General features: G+C 38.0%; 1 protein-coding gene across 9 annotated transcripts in view; it reads left to right on the top strand.

Moving 5' to 3' along the window:
- LOC127434082 (sickle tail protein-like) overlaps positions 1 to 15,363 on the top strand; it is a 186,389-nt gene that overhangs the window by 166,048 nt on the left and 4,978 nt on the right. For 7 of the 9 annotated variants that reach the window (XM_051686539.1, XM_051686541.1, XM_051686537.1 and 4 more), the window contains 10 exons: positions 1,350 to 1,513; positions 2,056 to 2,231; positions 7,003 to 7,139; positions 7,909 to 8,056; positions 9,767 to 10,217; positions 10,576 to 10,819; positions 11,996 to 12,306; positions 12,627 to 12,779; positions 13,488 to 13,592; positions 14,923 to 14,997. In XM_051686539.1, the coding sequence (XP_051542499.1) occupies positions 1,350 to 1,513; positions 2,056 to 2,231; positions 7,003 to 7,139; positions 7,909 to 8,056; positions 9,767 to 10,217; positions 10,576 to 10,819; positions 11,996 to 12,306; positions 12,627 to 12,779; positions 13,488 to 13,592; positions 14,923 to 14,997 (1,964 nt within the window). The remainder of the gene's footprint in view (positions 1 to 1,349; positions 1,514 to 2,055; positions 2,232 to 7,002; positions 7,140 to 7,908; positions 8,057 to 9,766; positions 10,218 to 10,575; positions 10,820 to 11,995; positions 12,307 to 12,626; positions 12,780 to 13,487; positions 13,593 to 14,922; positions 14,998 to 15,363) is intronic. The other 2 variants (XM_051686536.1, XM_051686538.1) reach the window with 2 other exon arrangements.

Below are 15,363 nucleotides of genomic sequence, written 5' to 3'. Positions count from 1 at the left end.
TCATATTCTTCCTTCCTTCCTTCTCCATCTGCCTTCTATTCTTCCTTCTTTTCCCAGTTTTCAACCCATCTCATATTCTTAATTTCTTCTTTTTCCACCTTTCTACCCATCTCATCCTTCCTTCCTTCCTTCCTTCTATTCTTCCTGCTTTTCTACTTTCTACCCATCTCTTATTCTTTCTTTCTTCCTTCCTTCCTTCCTTCTATTCTTCCTGCTTTTTCTACTTTCTACCCATCTCTTATTCTTCCTTCATTCCTTCCCTCCTTCCTTCTTCATTTGCCTCTCTACCCACCTCATATTCTTCCTTCCTTCCTTCTCCATCTGCCTTCTATTCTTCCTTCTTTTCCCAGTTTTCAACCCATCTCATATTCTTAATTTCTTCTTTTTCCACCTTTCTACCCATCTCATCCTTCCTTCCTTCCTTCCTTCTATTCTTCCTGCTTTTCTACTTTCTACCCATCTCTTATTCTTTCTTTCTTCCTTCCTTCCTTCCTTCTATTCTTCCTGCTTTTTCTACTTTCTACCCATCTCTTATTCTTCCTTCCTTCCTTCCTTCCTTCCTTCTATTCTTCCTGCTTTTCTACTTTCTACCCATCTCTTATTCTTCCTTCCTTCTTCATTTGCCTCTCTACCCATCTCATATTCTTCCTCCCTCCCTCCTTCCTTCCCTTTATTCCTTCATTCCTCCTCTTTCCTAACATTATCTGTTTGTGTGTGTTTGTATGGTGCTGTAGATTGTAATGCAGGGCACACTGGCTGTGAGCGCATCCTAACAATCTGATTTGTCCCACTCATCTGTCATCAGTCTGCCACATGTTTTCTCACTCATTCCACACATACACACTCACACAAATACCAAGTGAGTCCCTCAGACAGTGTAAGCCGTCAAAAAACAAACATGTCTACATTTTGTCTTGTACACTCACATAAATATGTATGTTTGTAAGAACTGACCTGAACCTCTTCAAGTAAATAATAAAAAAAAGGTATCTTATTTCTTTGTTATGGTCAGGGGAGTTTGATATGTGATCTTGCCAAGTGTTCTTGTCAAATATGGGTACAAAAACAATCACATTTCCTTAAGCTTAAGGAATGTTTGTGCATTTGTGTAGGTTTTAAGGTACACACCTTGTAGCTTTCACATCGATTAAATCATAATTCCACGAGGTAGACATAAACATTATAGATTCTTTCATAAAATCTATAAAACAGAGCTTGGTACACGTAAAAAAAACACTCTTTCCGACAGTTTGTCTACATAACTGTCCCACAGTATAACTTGCAACCCAGACTATGAAATAATTGTATGTCATTGTAGATCATGTTTGTGTGTTACTGTTTTTGTTCAGGAGGTTCACCAGTATTAGCACCAAAAATAGCTGCAGCACCACCAGAATGTAGCCCTGCCCCTACGCCACCCAAAGGCTCCACCCCTTTGCAAGTTAACCTTCAGCTTTTCAGAAAGAATGTCTCCGAGCTCCGCCTTCAACTACAAAATATGAGACAACTACAGGTAATAAATCATGAAGTATATAGTAAAATCAGTGCATATAGCAGATATTTTGCCCAGTGTTTATTCCATGTAAATATAACTATTTGAAACTAACTTGGTTCCACCTCTGAAATCTGATTGGATAAGGCGTGTTGGAAGCTGTAGTAAAATAGGCAGTATATCTGTAATATTTTTAAATTGAATTCAATATTAATGTGCTTCTTGCAGCTGAACACAACCTACAGTTAGACTAATGAACTTGTAAAAAACATTATCAAATTACTTATTTGAACATTTGTGGCTTCAGTCACAATGCTGTTTCATCATACATTACATTAGTGATTTTACCACGGTTAAGGGTAGTTAAAGGCGTATAAGGCACTCCGCTGTAATGTTGCGCATAAGAACACCCCTTAACAATGGTAAAATCACTGTAATGAAAGGCCTCTTATAGTTTACAGGTAGTGTTATCTCAGAATATTTGCCATCTGCCATTTTCATTTAATGCATTATCATTTACCATACCATTAGCTGTAGTAATGGTCACGTGTGTATGTTTGCAGCTTCAGAATCAGGAGTTTGTGCGAGCTCAGGTCAAACATGTAGAGCAGGAGATCAGTGTGAAACTGGCTGAATTGCTGAGACAACAGGACGATCCAGCACAGAAACAGAGGACACTGGTGGAAGAAGAGAGACACAGATATCTCACCATGCAGGAGAGAGTGCTCACACAGCTGGGGTACACACACACACACACACACCAGATTATCTGAAATTCACCTGCCTGTGGGCAAGCAAATACCATTCATTATAAGTCATACCTCATAAGATTCATCAGCCTCTATTTTAGCTCATCATAACACTGTCCGCCCTGCTGTGTCTGTAAACTGTAATTAAATCCCTCTTCAGTTTAGCTAGTTAACAAGCGTGGTCTGCATACAGCTGCAAAACAGCGCAGTGGGAATTAACACTAGCCAAGAGATCAGGAGATCAGTATTAACACTCTGTTTTCCTTGGTTTTGCGCCAGTGCCCGGTCAGCAGAGCTCTCTTGGTGCTTATAAGCTGTGAAATGTTGAGCTAACAAGGACAGTTTGACTTTATATGTGTGCTGGCTGGGGAATGTAGCAGGAAAACAGTATTTCTCTTGTACAACCCCAATTCTGAAAAAGTTGGGACAGTATGAAAAATGCTAATAAAAACAAAAAGGAGTGATTAGTAAATTATATTCATCCTTTGCTATATTGAAAGCTTTACAACTTCACATTATATGATGTTTTACCTTGTAAGTTTCATTTTTATTTTTATTTTTAAATGTACAGTAATTTCAAATCAGATGATTGCAACACACTCCAAAAAAGTTGGGACAGTCAAGTGTTTACCACTGTGAAATATCACCGTTTCTTCTAATAACACTTATTAAGCATTTAGGCACGAAGACACAAGTTTAAGTTTAAAAAGTGGAATTTTCCCTCATTCATCCATTATGGAGGTCTGCAGCTGCGCAGTTGTACGGGGTCTTCGTTGCCGGATTGTGCGCTTCATAATGCACCACACATTCTCAATTGGAGATGGTCAGGACTGCAGGCAGGCTAATCTAGCACTCGCACTCTCTGCTTATTCGGCCAGTATGTGGTTCGAAGTTGTCCTGCTGAAAATTCCAGGACGTCACTGGAAAAGATGGTGCTGGATGACAGTATATACTGCTCCAAAATTTGTACATATCTTTCTGCATTAATGGTTCCCTCACAGATGTGCGAGTTACCCATGCCATACAGACACTCGCTTTTTGATAACAGCTTGGATGGTCATTTTCCTCTTTGGCCCGGATAAAATGACGGATGTGTTTTTCAAAAACTTTTTGAAATGTGGACTCATTGGACCAAAAAACACTGTTCCACTGTTCTACATTCCATCTAAGATGAGACCGAGCCCAGAGAAGTCGGCAGCGCTTCTGAACAGTGTTGATGTATGGCTTCTGCTTTGCATAGTAAAGTCTTAACTTGCATCTGTGGATGCAGCGGCGAATAGTGTTGACTAACAATGGTTTACTAAAGTAATCCCAAGCCCATATTCATGATATCCATTATAGATAAAAGATGTTTTTTAAGACGGTGATGTCTGAGGGATCAGAGATCATGCGCATTCAAATGGTTTTCGTCTTGCCCTATATGCACCGAGATTTGCTCATATTCCTTGAATCTTTTAACTATATTGTGCACTGTAGAGGGTGAAATGCCCAAAATCCTTTCATTTTGTCTTTGGGGAACATTGTTCTCAAAGTGCTGGATTATTTACTTTATTCACTATCTGTTGGCAAATTGACAAGTCTTAAACGATCCTTGCTCTTGAAGGACTAGGCTGTTTTTGGAGGCTCCTTATATACTATGACACAATTGCCTCACCTGTTTAACATCTCCTGTTCACATCGCCTTGTTATTTTAACTCGTCAAATTGTTATTAGTCTTTAATTGCCCCTGTCTCAACTTTTTTGGAGAGTGTTGCAATCATTTGATTTGAAATTACTGTACATTAAAAAAAACAAAGATATTCACAAGGTAAAACATCATATAAAGTGTAGCTGTAGTGTTTTCAATTTAGCAAAGGGTGAATATCATTTACAGATCACTTCTTTTTGTTTTTATTAGCATTTTTCATACTGTCCCAACTTTTTTGGAATTTGGGTTGTAATTCTGAAAGAAGTGATGTGAATTTAGCTAGACCATTAGGTAACTGCCATGTCTTTATGTAAAGTACCATATAATGCAGAAATGGAATTCAATTTTATAGCATAAACTGTGATGTTTTAGCCATTTAGTATCACAGAGTAAAATATACAGTAAATATATAGTACTAAAAATATATAAAAATATACAGTACTATACCATAGTGTTGCATGGTATACCGATACTAGAAAGGTATCGCAATACCCTGCCGTTAAAAACGGTACTATTCCTAACTTTATTTGTACGGATACTTTAAGAAGTATTTATTAGTACGGGTACTTTAAGAATGAAAGTTGCATTGATGTGCGACAGCAGGGCAGTGTGTGTGCAGCGCGCTGCTTCCACTCCTTGCAGGCAGACTGGGTGTGCCAAATCATATGCGCTGCAGCTTTCATGGTGACAAAATGAGAAGCATGGCTGCAAATACAAGTACTCTTGCTGACCATCCAAGGCTTGTCGACAAATCAGATGCACGAAGTGAAATATGCCATTATTTTGCTTACATAGCCGACAATCAGGGCAAGCCCACGGACACCACAAAACCTGTCTGTAAAAGATGTTTTAAACCTATGCAGACCAAGGGAGCCATTACATCCAACTTGGCAAAGCATCTCACTGACAGACATCCCAACCTTTTCAAAGAATTTAAAGAGCGACAGGTTAGCGAATGTGATTGATAACATAATTAGCCTACATTATGCTAATGCCCTCAAATATAAGTCAAACAAGTGTGATTTATTTTGTGACAAGCAAACTTTTTTCACCATTGGAGTTTGACAAGGCAATTGAGGGCAATAATAACTGTTTAATTTGGGTTTATCCTTTTAGCTATCTTACCAATGCTGCAAACATCTCTATATGCAAACGCAATGTTCACACTGGTAACACTTTACCTTAAATTGCAAGCTGCTAAAAATCAGCTGTTCACAAGTATGCACTGCAGATCAACAACACCATAAATGATCAATTTATACTCAATCAGTACTGGTAATAGTAATGGCATGTACATTTTTGTCAATAATTATTTCTACTAGAAAATGCGCTCTGTGTAGAGCGAACAGACCTCTGCCGCTTATATTATACACTGTTTAATAAGTGATATCTGCGTACAAATATAAAGTTAACTATAAAACAAATCACATAAATAATCAAGTACAGGGGACATCAGATTACTGTAAACCATGTAAAAGCTTTAATAACACTGTGACCATGATCTAATTATTTACAATAATCCAGTTATTAATGTTATAAATATAAATATACTAATTCATTGTCAAAAACACACCTACATGTATGAATAAACAAACAAGAAAAAACTTGAAGAAAGACAAAGAAAATAAAAAAATAAATCAATTTTATTGAGCATGAAAATAATAAACATAAATGACACTTCATGATGATGAAGCTCAAACCCAGAATTATTAGCCTGCACACTAGTGCACTAAAGTAGACTGAACTCAAATGACTCAATACGTCTCCTTGGCGGAGGTCTGCGCTCTACTGAGCGCATTTTCTAGTTTTCTATTTAGTCAAATTAGATTTAAAAATGACAATTAATGAGAACAGGGTCTTTCAGAAGTAGTTTACAATCTACATAGTCTATCAAACTGAAAGTGAAATATCAAAGTACTGAAGCATTAGCATAATTTACCCATCTCCCCCACCCCCACAGACACACAAAAAGATGCCAGCAGAATCGGAAACCACCCAGTTGAGGCAGCCTTCCCTTCCAGCTGTGTTTGAAAACCACAGCAAATATGATAAAGACTCAAAAGATGCAAAAAGATTTAACAAAGCAGTAGCTGAGTTTATCTGTCTTTATCAGGTGCCAATATATACAGTTGAGAAAAGTGGACTCCGGAACCTTGTGCAGCAGCTGGACAGAAAATACGACATGCCTGGAAGAAATCATTTCATGTATAGTGAAATTCCAAAGATGTACACAGAATAATTTATTTTTTTTTAAAACATGTTGCTTAGCAGCTGTGACAAAATTTATTTTAATTTATTTAGATTTTTTTAAGTTTAAACAGTTCACGTTCCCGCTACGCCTCAGCAGACAGCAAACACTAAGATCGGTACACCTGTAGGCTAGGCTGTATCATAGACTGATAGTTGCTCACCATAGGCCTGTGAGGTGGCATGTGATTTTATTTGTATTTTTTTTAATAAAGGGGAGGAAATGCTCAAAAAGCAGGGCAGGAACACGCTGGTCAAGTGAGAGTTTTCAGGGGTTTTTTAATTAATAAATAAAACAAAGAATATTAAGTTCTGTGATCTATTATTCAATTACTTTTCCTGTTGTTTTAGGTTTTTGCCATGGTATCGTTTCAGTATTGGTATCGAGATATTTTAGTCAAAGTCATAATTTTGGTATCGTGACAACACTTCTATACCATGGTACAGTGATGGTATAAGACCGTAATACCATGGTACTACATGGCATGGTACTCATATCATGCATTGTATGGTACTTTTAGGTATTCTTTTAATTGAAACTATTTTAAGATTTTAGGACCATAAAGATTTTTTAGATTGTGATACACTGTTATGTGAAAATTTGAAAATACGCACATTTATTTTATTTATTTTATATATAAATCATGGAAGATTATTTACTATATTTAATTTGATGTAACCTAGAATTCCAGAATTTACAAGTGTAAACTGCCCTCTAGTGGCACAATAGTGTCCTTTCAATACATAAACGTTAAGGAAACTCCTTTTCCTTTCAGTAGGAATAACTGACATCGTCTCTCTCGCTCTCTGTGTTTGTATGTGTGTAGGGATCTGGAGCAGTACGTGGACAATCTGAAGACTGACTCCAGCTCTACTCTATCACAGAGAGCTCTGACTCTGACGGAGGTAGAGGAGGGAGCCATCAGCTTGTGGAAGGTGGGAGAGAACCTGGCTGGACTGAAAGGTATCCAACATAAAAGTGCAGAGAACTATCATAGACAAATAAATAATAAAATCAACTGAACTCATCATCAGCACAACTAGATTTTGTTTTTCTGTTGTTGAGGATGTTTCAATTGTTACCTTGGTTACCGGAGTATTCCATGGTATTTAAACCTATCAGCATCATAAAATGTTCAGTAGCTGTAGGACTTGTGTCCCTGGAGGTGTGTATTGTGATAAAACTGTTGTGGTAAAGATGCTATCACAGCATTGTAAGGAACCGAAACAGCACATGACCTTTGATACTGTTTGTCGCTTGCTTACAGCGCTATTATGACATCTTTACCCGTAAAATGTTTTGCACCTCCAGGAAAACAACGCCGACATGTCTGAAAAGGTTGAAATGTTGGACATTCCCCACTGCTAGACAGCTAATGAAGCCACTCAGATGAGCAGTGAAATAAAACAAAGACAAACCAAGATTAAAAAAAATGTTGTGCAACATTTCTGCAAATTTCTACAGATGTTAATCATACAAAATCAAGGTGTCATGGTTGACATTCAGTGATCGTCCCACGAAAAACATAAAAAAACATAAGATAAAGTGATACAAAAGAGAAGTTTTTCTTCCTCCTTTAAGAAAATATGTCTATATTAACATAGAGTAATGGTTGGCATCAGCTATTCATTGCTTAAATATTTTTTTTTACACATATGTAGCTTATATGAGGGACTCAAATGCCACCTGTTTGAAAGAATGACCCTCAATCCCTTCTTCTTCTCTCTTGCAGGAGAGTTTCCAGCCCTACAGACGCGTATGCGGGCGGTGCTCAGGGTGGAAGTGGAGGCCGTAAAATTCCTCAAGGAGGAGCCGCACAAACTCGACAGCATGCTAAGGAGAGTTCGAACCCTCACGGACACACTCGGCAACCTGCGCAGGTACATACCAGTAGAGACAGAGAGAGAGACAAACCAATCAAAGTGAATATATTCACTTAATTCTCATTCCAATTCATGACAGAACAAGATAACGGTATAAAAAGGAAACTTAATGGGCTGTGCTTGGCAAGCCACATTATTATCTTTTGACTCCAAATAAATAAGTTTTATTTACCCTGTCACGCCGTGTGCGTGGTCATTAATTTGGTGTCTGGGGCTAAGTGCTAATTCCCATTTTCAGCCTAAATGTCTGATTGGAGCAATATGGAATTCAGATACACAGATGCCTGCAGATTCCACTCACGTATGCGAGCAGCCAGAGCGTTATGGAAATGAATATTCAGTTTTCGGTTCTCTATATTCCATTTATAATTTAATCATGAATGTGGAGAGACTCAATATAGATTTAGACAGAGGAGAGATCAGTAACATCTGCTCCAAGTCACTTCGTCTCTCCTCCGTGTCAGACCTGATCAGACTCAAGCCTTTGGTGTTCCCTGCGAATGCAAGAATGTAATGAATAACACCAGCACCCTGTGCAGCACAGGAAACCGAAATTGATTTTTCAATAGCCAGTACCAATAGCTAGGGAGCAGAAGGGGTCAATGGCCAGTATAAAGCTGATGTATACAATATGTAATGGAGGTTAATTTTAAGCCCCTGATATGTTTAAACCCCTAAAGGCCAAAGCATACTTTGGTTTTCCACGATGCTGACATGATTTTCATCTGTGCGCATCGTCGCCACATGTGCCTGCCATTGACTGTACTAAAGAGTATCACAAAACAGTCGTAGCGTGCATGTGTTGAAAAGCGTTCATTTTTGCTCACAGTTAAAAGATTATGCTTTGAAAGGCAAAGCGGTCGACCGGGAGTAATCCGATTCAGAATGCAGAAAAACATAGGATACCTGGGCCTTAAGCATGAGCAATAGTAAAAGGCCAAAACATTATCTACATCAGTATGTGAGCACAGACGTTTATAGCTATGCAAGTTTGACTTTGTGTTTCGTTGCATTTCGAAATGTGTCAGAGCGCAATTCATAACACAACGCAAGTATGCGTTGCATTCTCGATGAGTTTAATTTTTCAAGTCCACTACTGTCATGGCGAAGCAACAGTTTGAAGAGAATATTGCTAAGCATGTACGTAAAGGTCAATATATTTATTGCAATTTATCTGAAAAATAAAACATGCAGTTTAATGGCACAGACATTTGAAGGTAACTCTATCGCCCCCTTGATTACTGAGCTTTGTTACCGCGAGATTAATGCAAGAACGCACATTAAACGTGTTCAACCAGGCCGTGAGCTGGCGATGTGGTGGTCATGCGCTCACATCTGTGTAAGCGTACTTGCGTAAAGTATGTTTCTGGCCTAATAGTGATTTTTTTTTTTTTTGCATTAGCAAGCACCATTATTGACTGTTTCCAAACAGTTTTCACAAACATTTGGAATTGGTTGAGCCATTGTTGCTACATTGGACCGCTCAAACAATAAGGGCAACGTTGAAAGCAGCATACAGAGTCACAGTGTTTACACTTTTCTGGGAGATCAACCTTCAAATGTCTCACTTACAGTTGTCTCTGCATAATAAACTAGGATAGTAGAAAGTATTTTAATATAACCAAATTATATGTCTTTATGTAGAATCAATGTTTTTTTTTTTTCATTGATTTTTCACTCTAAGTTTTATTTTGTTTAATTCTCTAGATGTGCCACAGACGGCCTGCTCAAACCTTCAGACCCTGTTTCCTCAACACCCTCTACTGCCTCTGAAAAAGCAGAATCAGCCATTGTTGAATCCCTTGAAACTGCCTCAGTCACAATTCAGAGATCTACTGTGAGGTCAGAGGTAATGGCATCTAAACCTGTGATGATCCACCACACCCAGACCTCTCTTGTACCTTCACAACAGTCCCAGCAATCAACAGCACCTTCACCCATTCCCCCTGCCACCCCCCAGAGACGAGAGTCTACCACTTCACCCACCAAACATCTCGAAATACTCTCAGCCTCACTCGAGCAGACACAAGTACAGAATAACACCAGTAACGGAGTCTCTAGTAATGGCATTCAATGGAAAGGACCTTCTCCCAACTTGTTCATTGACGAAATCCATGCAAGTCACAACAAATCCAAGAACAGGGCTGTGTCAATAGAGGTGAGCAATATTGCTTCCATTTTAGCACACAAGATGCTCTTTAGAACATACTCATGTTGGGATAACTATTATCATTAAGTTTTGCACAAACCTGTGGAGTCCATGCCAGCTAATGTGCATGCTGTAATTAAAGAAAAAGGGGGACTTAACAAATACAATTCAATTTTGAAATGTATGTATTTCATTTGAACTTTTCACTTAGATTTGCTGATCATATTTGTAATGAAATATTTTGTATTAAATGAGAAAACAATACAAAATAGAGGCATTTTCACTGCTGGTCTCAGATTTTTGGACCCCATAGTGCATTTTAAATTACTGTATTTAGTTTCAAACAAGCTCTTTGTTTGGTCTCCAGGCCGCAGAGAGAGAATGGGTAGAGAAGAGGCAGAACATGGGTCATTATGATGGGCAGGAATTTGAGCGGATGCTCCAGGAGGCAGAGGCCAACATGCTGAGAGGCATCCCAAACCTGCAAGTGCCCAGTGAACCTGAGAGCTCCTCTGCTTCTCCTGCAGTGCCTACTGCCCCCCTGGAGGAGACGGTGGAAAAAAATGAGCCAATAACAGCACCAACAGAACAGAGTAAGAGAATAAAAGCATGTCAGTACTCCAGAAACTATAATTTTTTACATATTTATAGGCATATTCCAAGTTATTTTCAACTTAATGTCTATGAGCTGCATCTGTGACATACTTTTGATTACCACAGAAAATAATATAACTGAACGTAAAACATGTTTACTCTAAATACACTTACAATGGAAGTGGGTCAGGCTAGTTGGTAGCACTGCAAAAAACATTGAAAATATGGAACTTACCCGTAATCAAAATACTCATATCTGATAGCATGAAATTGAAATGATGGAATCACTTACCAACACTGTCCAGCAACTTACCAAAGTGCAGTTACTGTATATCCAGTCTTTCAATTCATGTCAACACAAATCCAGTTCATTTATACATACTGGGGAACAAATCTACTGTAAATTATTGTCTGCGATAATCAGCATGCCACTGATGCAGTCCATAGACATTAAAAGGATAATTCACCCAAAAATGAAAATTCTCTCATCATTTACGCACCCTCATGAAATCCCAGATGTATATGCCTTTCTTTCATCTGCTGAACTCAAATGAAGATTTTTAGAAGAATTTCTCAGCTGTGTAGGTCCATGCAATGCAAGTGAATGGGAAAGTTTTGAAGCTCCAAAATCCACATGAGGGCAACATAAAAGTATTCCAGACATCTCTGGTGGTTAAATCAATGTCTTCTGAAGTGATATGATAGGTTTGGGCGAGAAACAGATCACTATTTAAGTCCTTTTTCCTTCACTTTCACATTCTCCTTAATTCTGTTTTTGGTGATTTACATTCTTTGTGCATATCGCCCCCTACTGGGCAGGGAGGAAAATTCATGACAAAAAATAGCTTAAATATCGATCTGTTTCTCACCCACACCTATCATATGGTGTCTGAACACATGGATTAAACCACTGGAGTCATGGGGATTACTTTCATGCTCCCTTTATGTGGATTTTGGAGCTTCATTTGTGTTCTGCAGAAGAAAGAAAGTCATACGCATCTAGGATGCCAGGAGGGTGAGTAAATCTTGAGAGAATTTTCATTTTTGGGTGAACTATCCGTTTAAGTTAATAACCTAATTTAGGTGTGGTCATAAAGTGCAACATATATATATATATATATATATATATATATATATATATATATATATATATAAAAAAAAAATTTTTTTTTTTTTTTTTTTTTTTTTTGTAGATGACAATCAGCCCGAGCCAATTTCGGAGAAGCCTACTAAGACTGCTCTAGAGAAACCCCCCAAACCACTGGAGAAACCAGTTAAGCCAGCTTCGGAGAAACCTCCTAAGCCAAGCCTATCCATCAAATCCAGCCTCGAGAGACAGAGCAAGTCTCAGGAAAAAATTGTCATGCTTCAAAGTACAGAGAAGGCTAACAAGTCCCCGCCTCCACCTCCACCTCGAAGAAATTACTCCACCATGACTGGCATGACCACCACCCGCTCAGGAGAGGTCATTTACACCAGCAGGAAGGAGTCTGTCACAGCACAGGTGTGCTTGTAGGACATATTTCTTCAAAAAATGTTCAGTCCTCATATTGTTCCAAACTTGTTTGACTTTCTTCCTTCTGTGTGAATACAAAATGAGGTGTAATGCAGAATGTCAGTTTTAGTCATTCTTACCCTTAGTCATTCACTTGTATTGCATCTTTTTTTTTCTCTATACAATGAGTCATCCTTCCTTACTTCTCCTTTTGTGCTCCACGGAAATAGAAAGTTATGCTGTTTGGAACAACATGAGAGTGAGTTAATGATGGTAGAATTGGAATTTTTGGGTGAACGATCCCTTTAACCATCTTCAATCCTTCGTAGGAGGGTGACGATGAGCCCACCAGTCCAGTGTCTCAGCCCAAATCAAAGACCCCTACAGAGCCAAAGCCCAAACCCAACACCCCTCCACCTATATCGGCCTCAGCCATCACTGAGGAAGAGGATGAGGGAGATAAGATCATGGCAGAGCTGCAGGTGAGATACACAAACACACTCAAGCAAATAATAATGATAATCATACCCCGATGATTTTCATCTGTTCAATCAAGTGTCTTGATATTTAAATTGTCTTGGGTGTGAGGTCGCTATGTTGAAGGTGTTAAGATGCTTTGGGGTGTGTGTGCCCTGTGGCACATCTGGTGGGCAGTTTCATTTCCTGCGCTGCAGATTAGTTTCTATTCATGCAATTCTTAAATTCACACCCTAGTTCTCATAATGTAATAAAAAAAACTATTCTTACAGCTTCTGTATTTAGCCACCCACAATCTAGTTATTTCCTTCTGTACTTTTAATTGACAAAATAATCAACATCTTATCTATGAAGGGCACATTAATACAATCTGACCCCTCAGTTCTGTATAGGATCCAAAAGTCTGAGACCAGTGAAAATGGTTCTATTTTGCAATTTTCTAATTAACTACGCAATTGTTCATTACAAACTATTATTAGCATAACTATTTGAATAATAAGTTGAAATGAAAACTTAGTAGGGATTTTAATTATTTCTCATAACTGCACTCTATTGAAAGCTGTAATTTGAGCCAGCCAATAATAATATTAACACACACTATTTCCAGTGTAGGTAAATTGTATTGCAGTAAATTTTTTACGCAGATTTGCCCATTTAAAAGATGGGCACATTTCAGTCTTTAACTCCGTTTCCTCGCAAATTCTTCTCTTTAGGTTTTCCAGAAGTGCTCTGTTAAGGAGGTAGGGTTCAAGGTTTTGGTTGAGCCACAGATAAGAGAGCTAAGACCTGGGGCCTTACTGCCCCTTAAAGATAAGAAGGTAAAGGATATTATGTCCTTTAGTAGACCCTCCAACTGCCTGCCTGTGCCAGCCGCTTGCCCCTGATGGCTGTCCTTTACAATGCTTGTTTGGCTTTCTTACCCTCTGCTAACTTCCTCTGTCCACTCTTGTGATGGGGATCTGACACCGAAAATTTTCTCACTGTTCTTTGATTTTAAATCCTGTTTCTTTTCTTTTATTTCTACTGAACTCATGACATGTGCTGATTGTAATGATGTAGTGTGAGCCAAAAGGGCAAAAAGCTTCCATTTCAAATTTGATTGGCTATGAGTGTTTTGAGTCATCCAATAAATAAACTAGATTTTGAACTTTCTGCTGTTAAAGAGTGTTGTGTGTGTTTTTTTTATTAAGCTGTCCTTTTAGAAGAAACTTCTTGGAGATCAGATTCTATACTAATGAGTTCATGTCAAGTAAATGTTACACTGGGTTTACATTAAAACCAGCTTACATAATTTATCTTCTACAATTTACACTTGCATTACGGGTTATTCAACCTTTTAGGGCTTAGTATTATCTAAATAAATTGACTTAAACTTTTCTGCACATTCTGCAGATTTATGGGTAAACTACATGATCAGAGGGAATATTCTTACTTGCATGTGGCAATCTAGTCTTAAAGTGTCCTTAAACTTTTTGCATCATGGTCATGCAGACTGTACTGTAGCTTTGACTGATTTTTGTTTTTGAGACTGATGTTTCAAGACTTAAGAGCAATATTTCAGCTAGCAGTCTGGAGTTCAGATTTCATTCTTTGATCTTCTCACTTAGCTGCATGTCTGCTATAAACTTCCCAACTTATGTAATGGATTTTCTCTCACTTTCCCTCTCTGTGTTGCACCTCTGCCCTTTTACTGAACATTTCACCAAATTTTCTCAAAATTTGCATTATGAAATGTAATTTATAGGTGAAATCATATGCAACCTTTTTACTATTAAAAATAATTAAAAAAAACTTTTTGTAAACAGTGGTAAAACAGCCATTAGAAATTGGCTTTGAACTACCAATCCTTCATTTCAGTGCTCTTGTCCTCTTTATGTAATATTGTTAGCATTATTTTAGAGAACTCAATCTTCCAGGGAGACTGGTTGATCTATATTTCCAGCTGTAACATATTATTGCCATCATTATTGTTAGAAAATGATGATATAACAAATCATTAAGATTAAACCTATTTTGATATGTTTGATACAAGATTTTATCTCTTCAAATATGGCCTATTTTAAAGTAATCTGTAATTTAAGGTTCTCGTTAGTCTTGTAGACTGAGATTGTTTCTTTGTGAAGTGATGTTGTTCCCCACAAACCACAGAATACAGACAACCAAGAAGACAAGAATCCAGACACAGATGAGAATGGCAACAAAACAATCCGTCAGAGTCCTGGGGTGAGCAGCAGTGTTTACTATGATAATGACATACTTTTCGTAACCTCTACTGACTTTTAAATGTCAATGAAGTCAAAAAGTCAATAGATTCATAGAAATTGAATCATGAAGTTGTTATGATGGTGTCAGCTCTGTAGTAAATACAGCAGCTAAATTCCATATTTACTGAGATCCGTATTGACTATTGGCCACTGAGCTAAGTAATTAAGCACTTACTCCCAGGGGAGTGTCCCAGCAAATTTTATATGGGCACTGTATTACGAATCACTAGTTACAGAACTGAGAATCCTTATAGAAACCCAGTAATGGCCCATCAATGTGTAGAACATATGATTAATACCAGGTTGGATACCTAACTAATCACTG

Source organism: Myxocyprinus asiaticus, chromosome 44, assembly GCF_019703515.2.
Source record: "Myxocyprinus asiaticus isolate MX2 ecotype Aquarium Trade chromosome 44, UBuf_Myxa_2, whole genome shotgun sequence".
In the NCBI taxonomy this organism is placed as follows: Eukaryota; Metazoa; Chordata; class Actinopteri; order Cypriniformes; family Catostomidae; genus Myxocyprinus; species Myxocyprinus asiaticus.
Note: the sequence above shows the minus strand (reverse complement) of the source record. Positions and strands in the feature narration are given on the sequence as shown.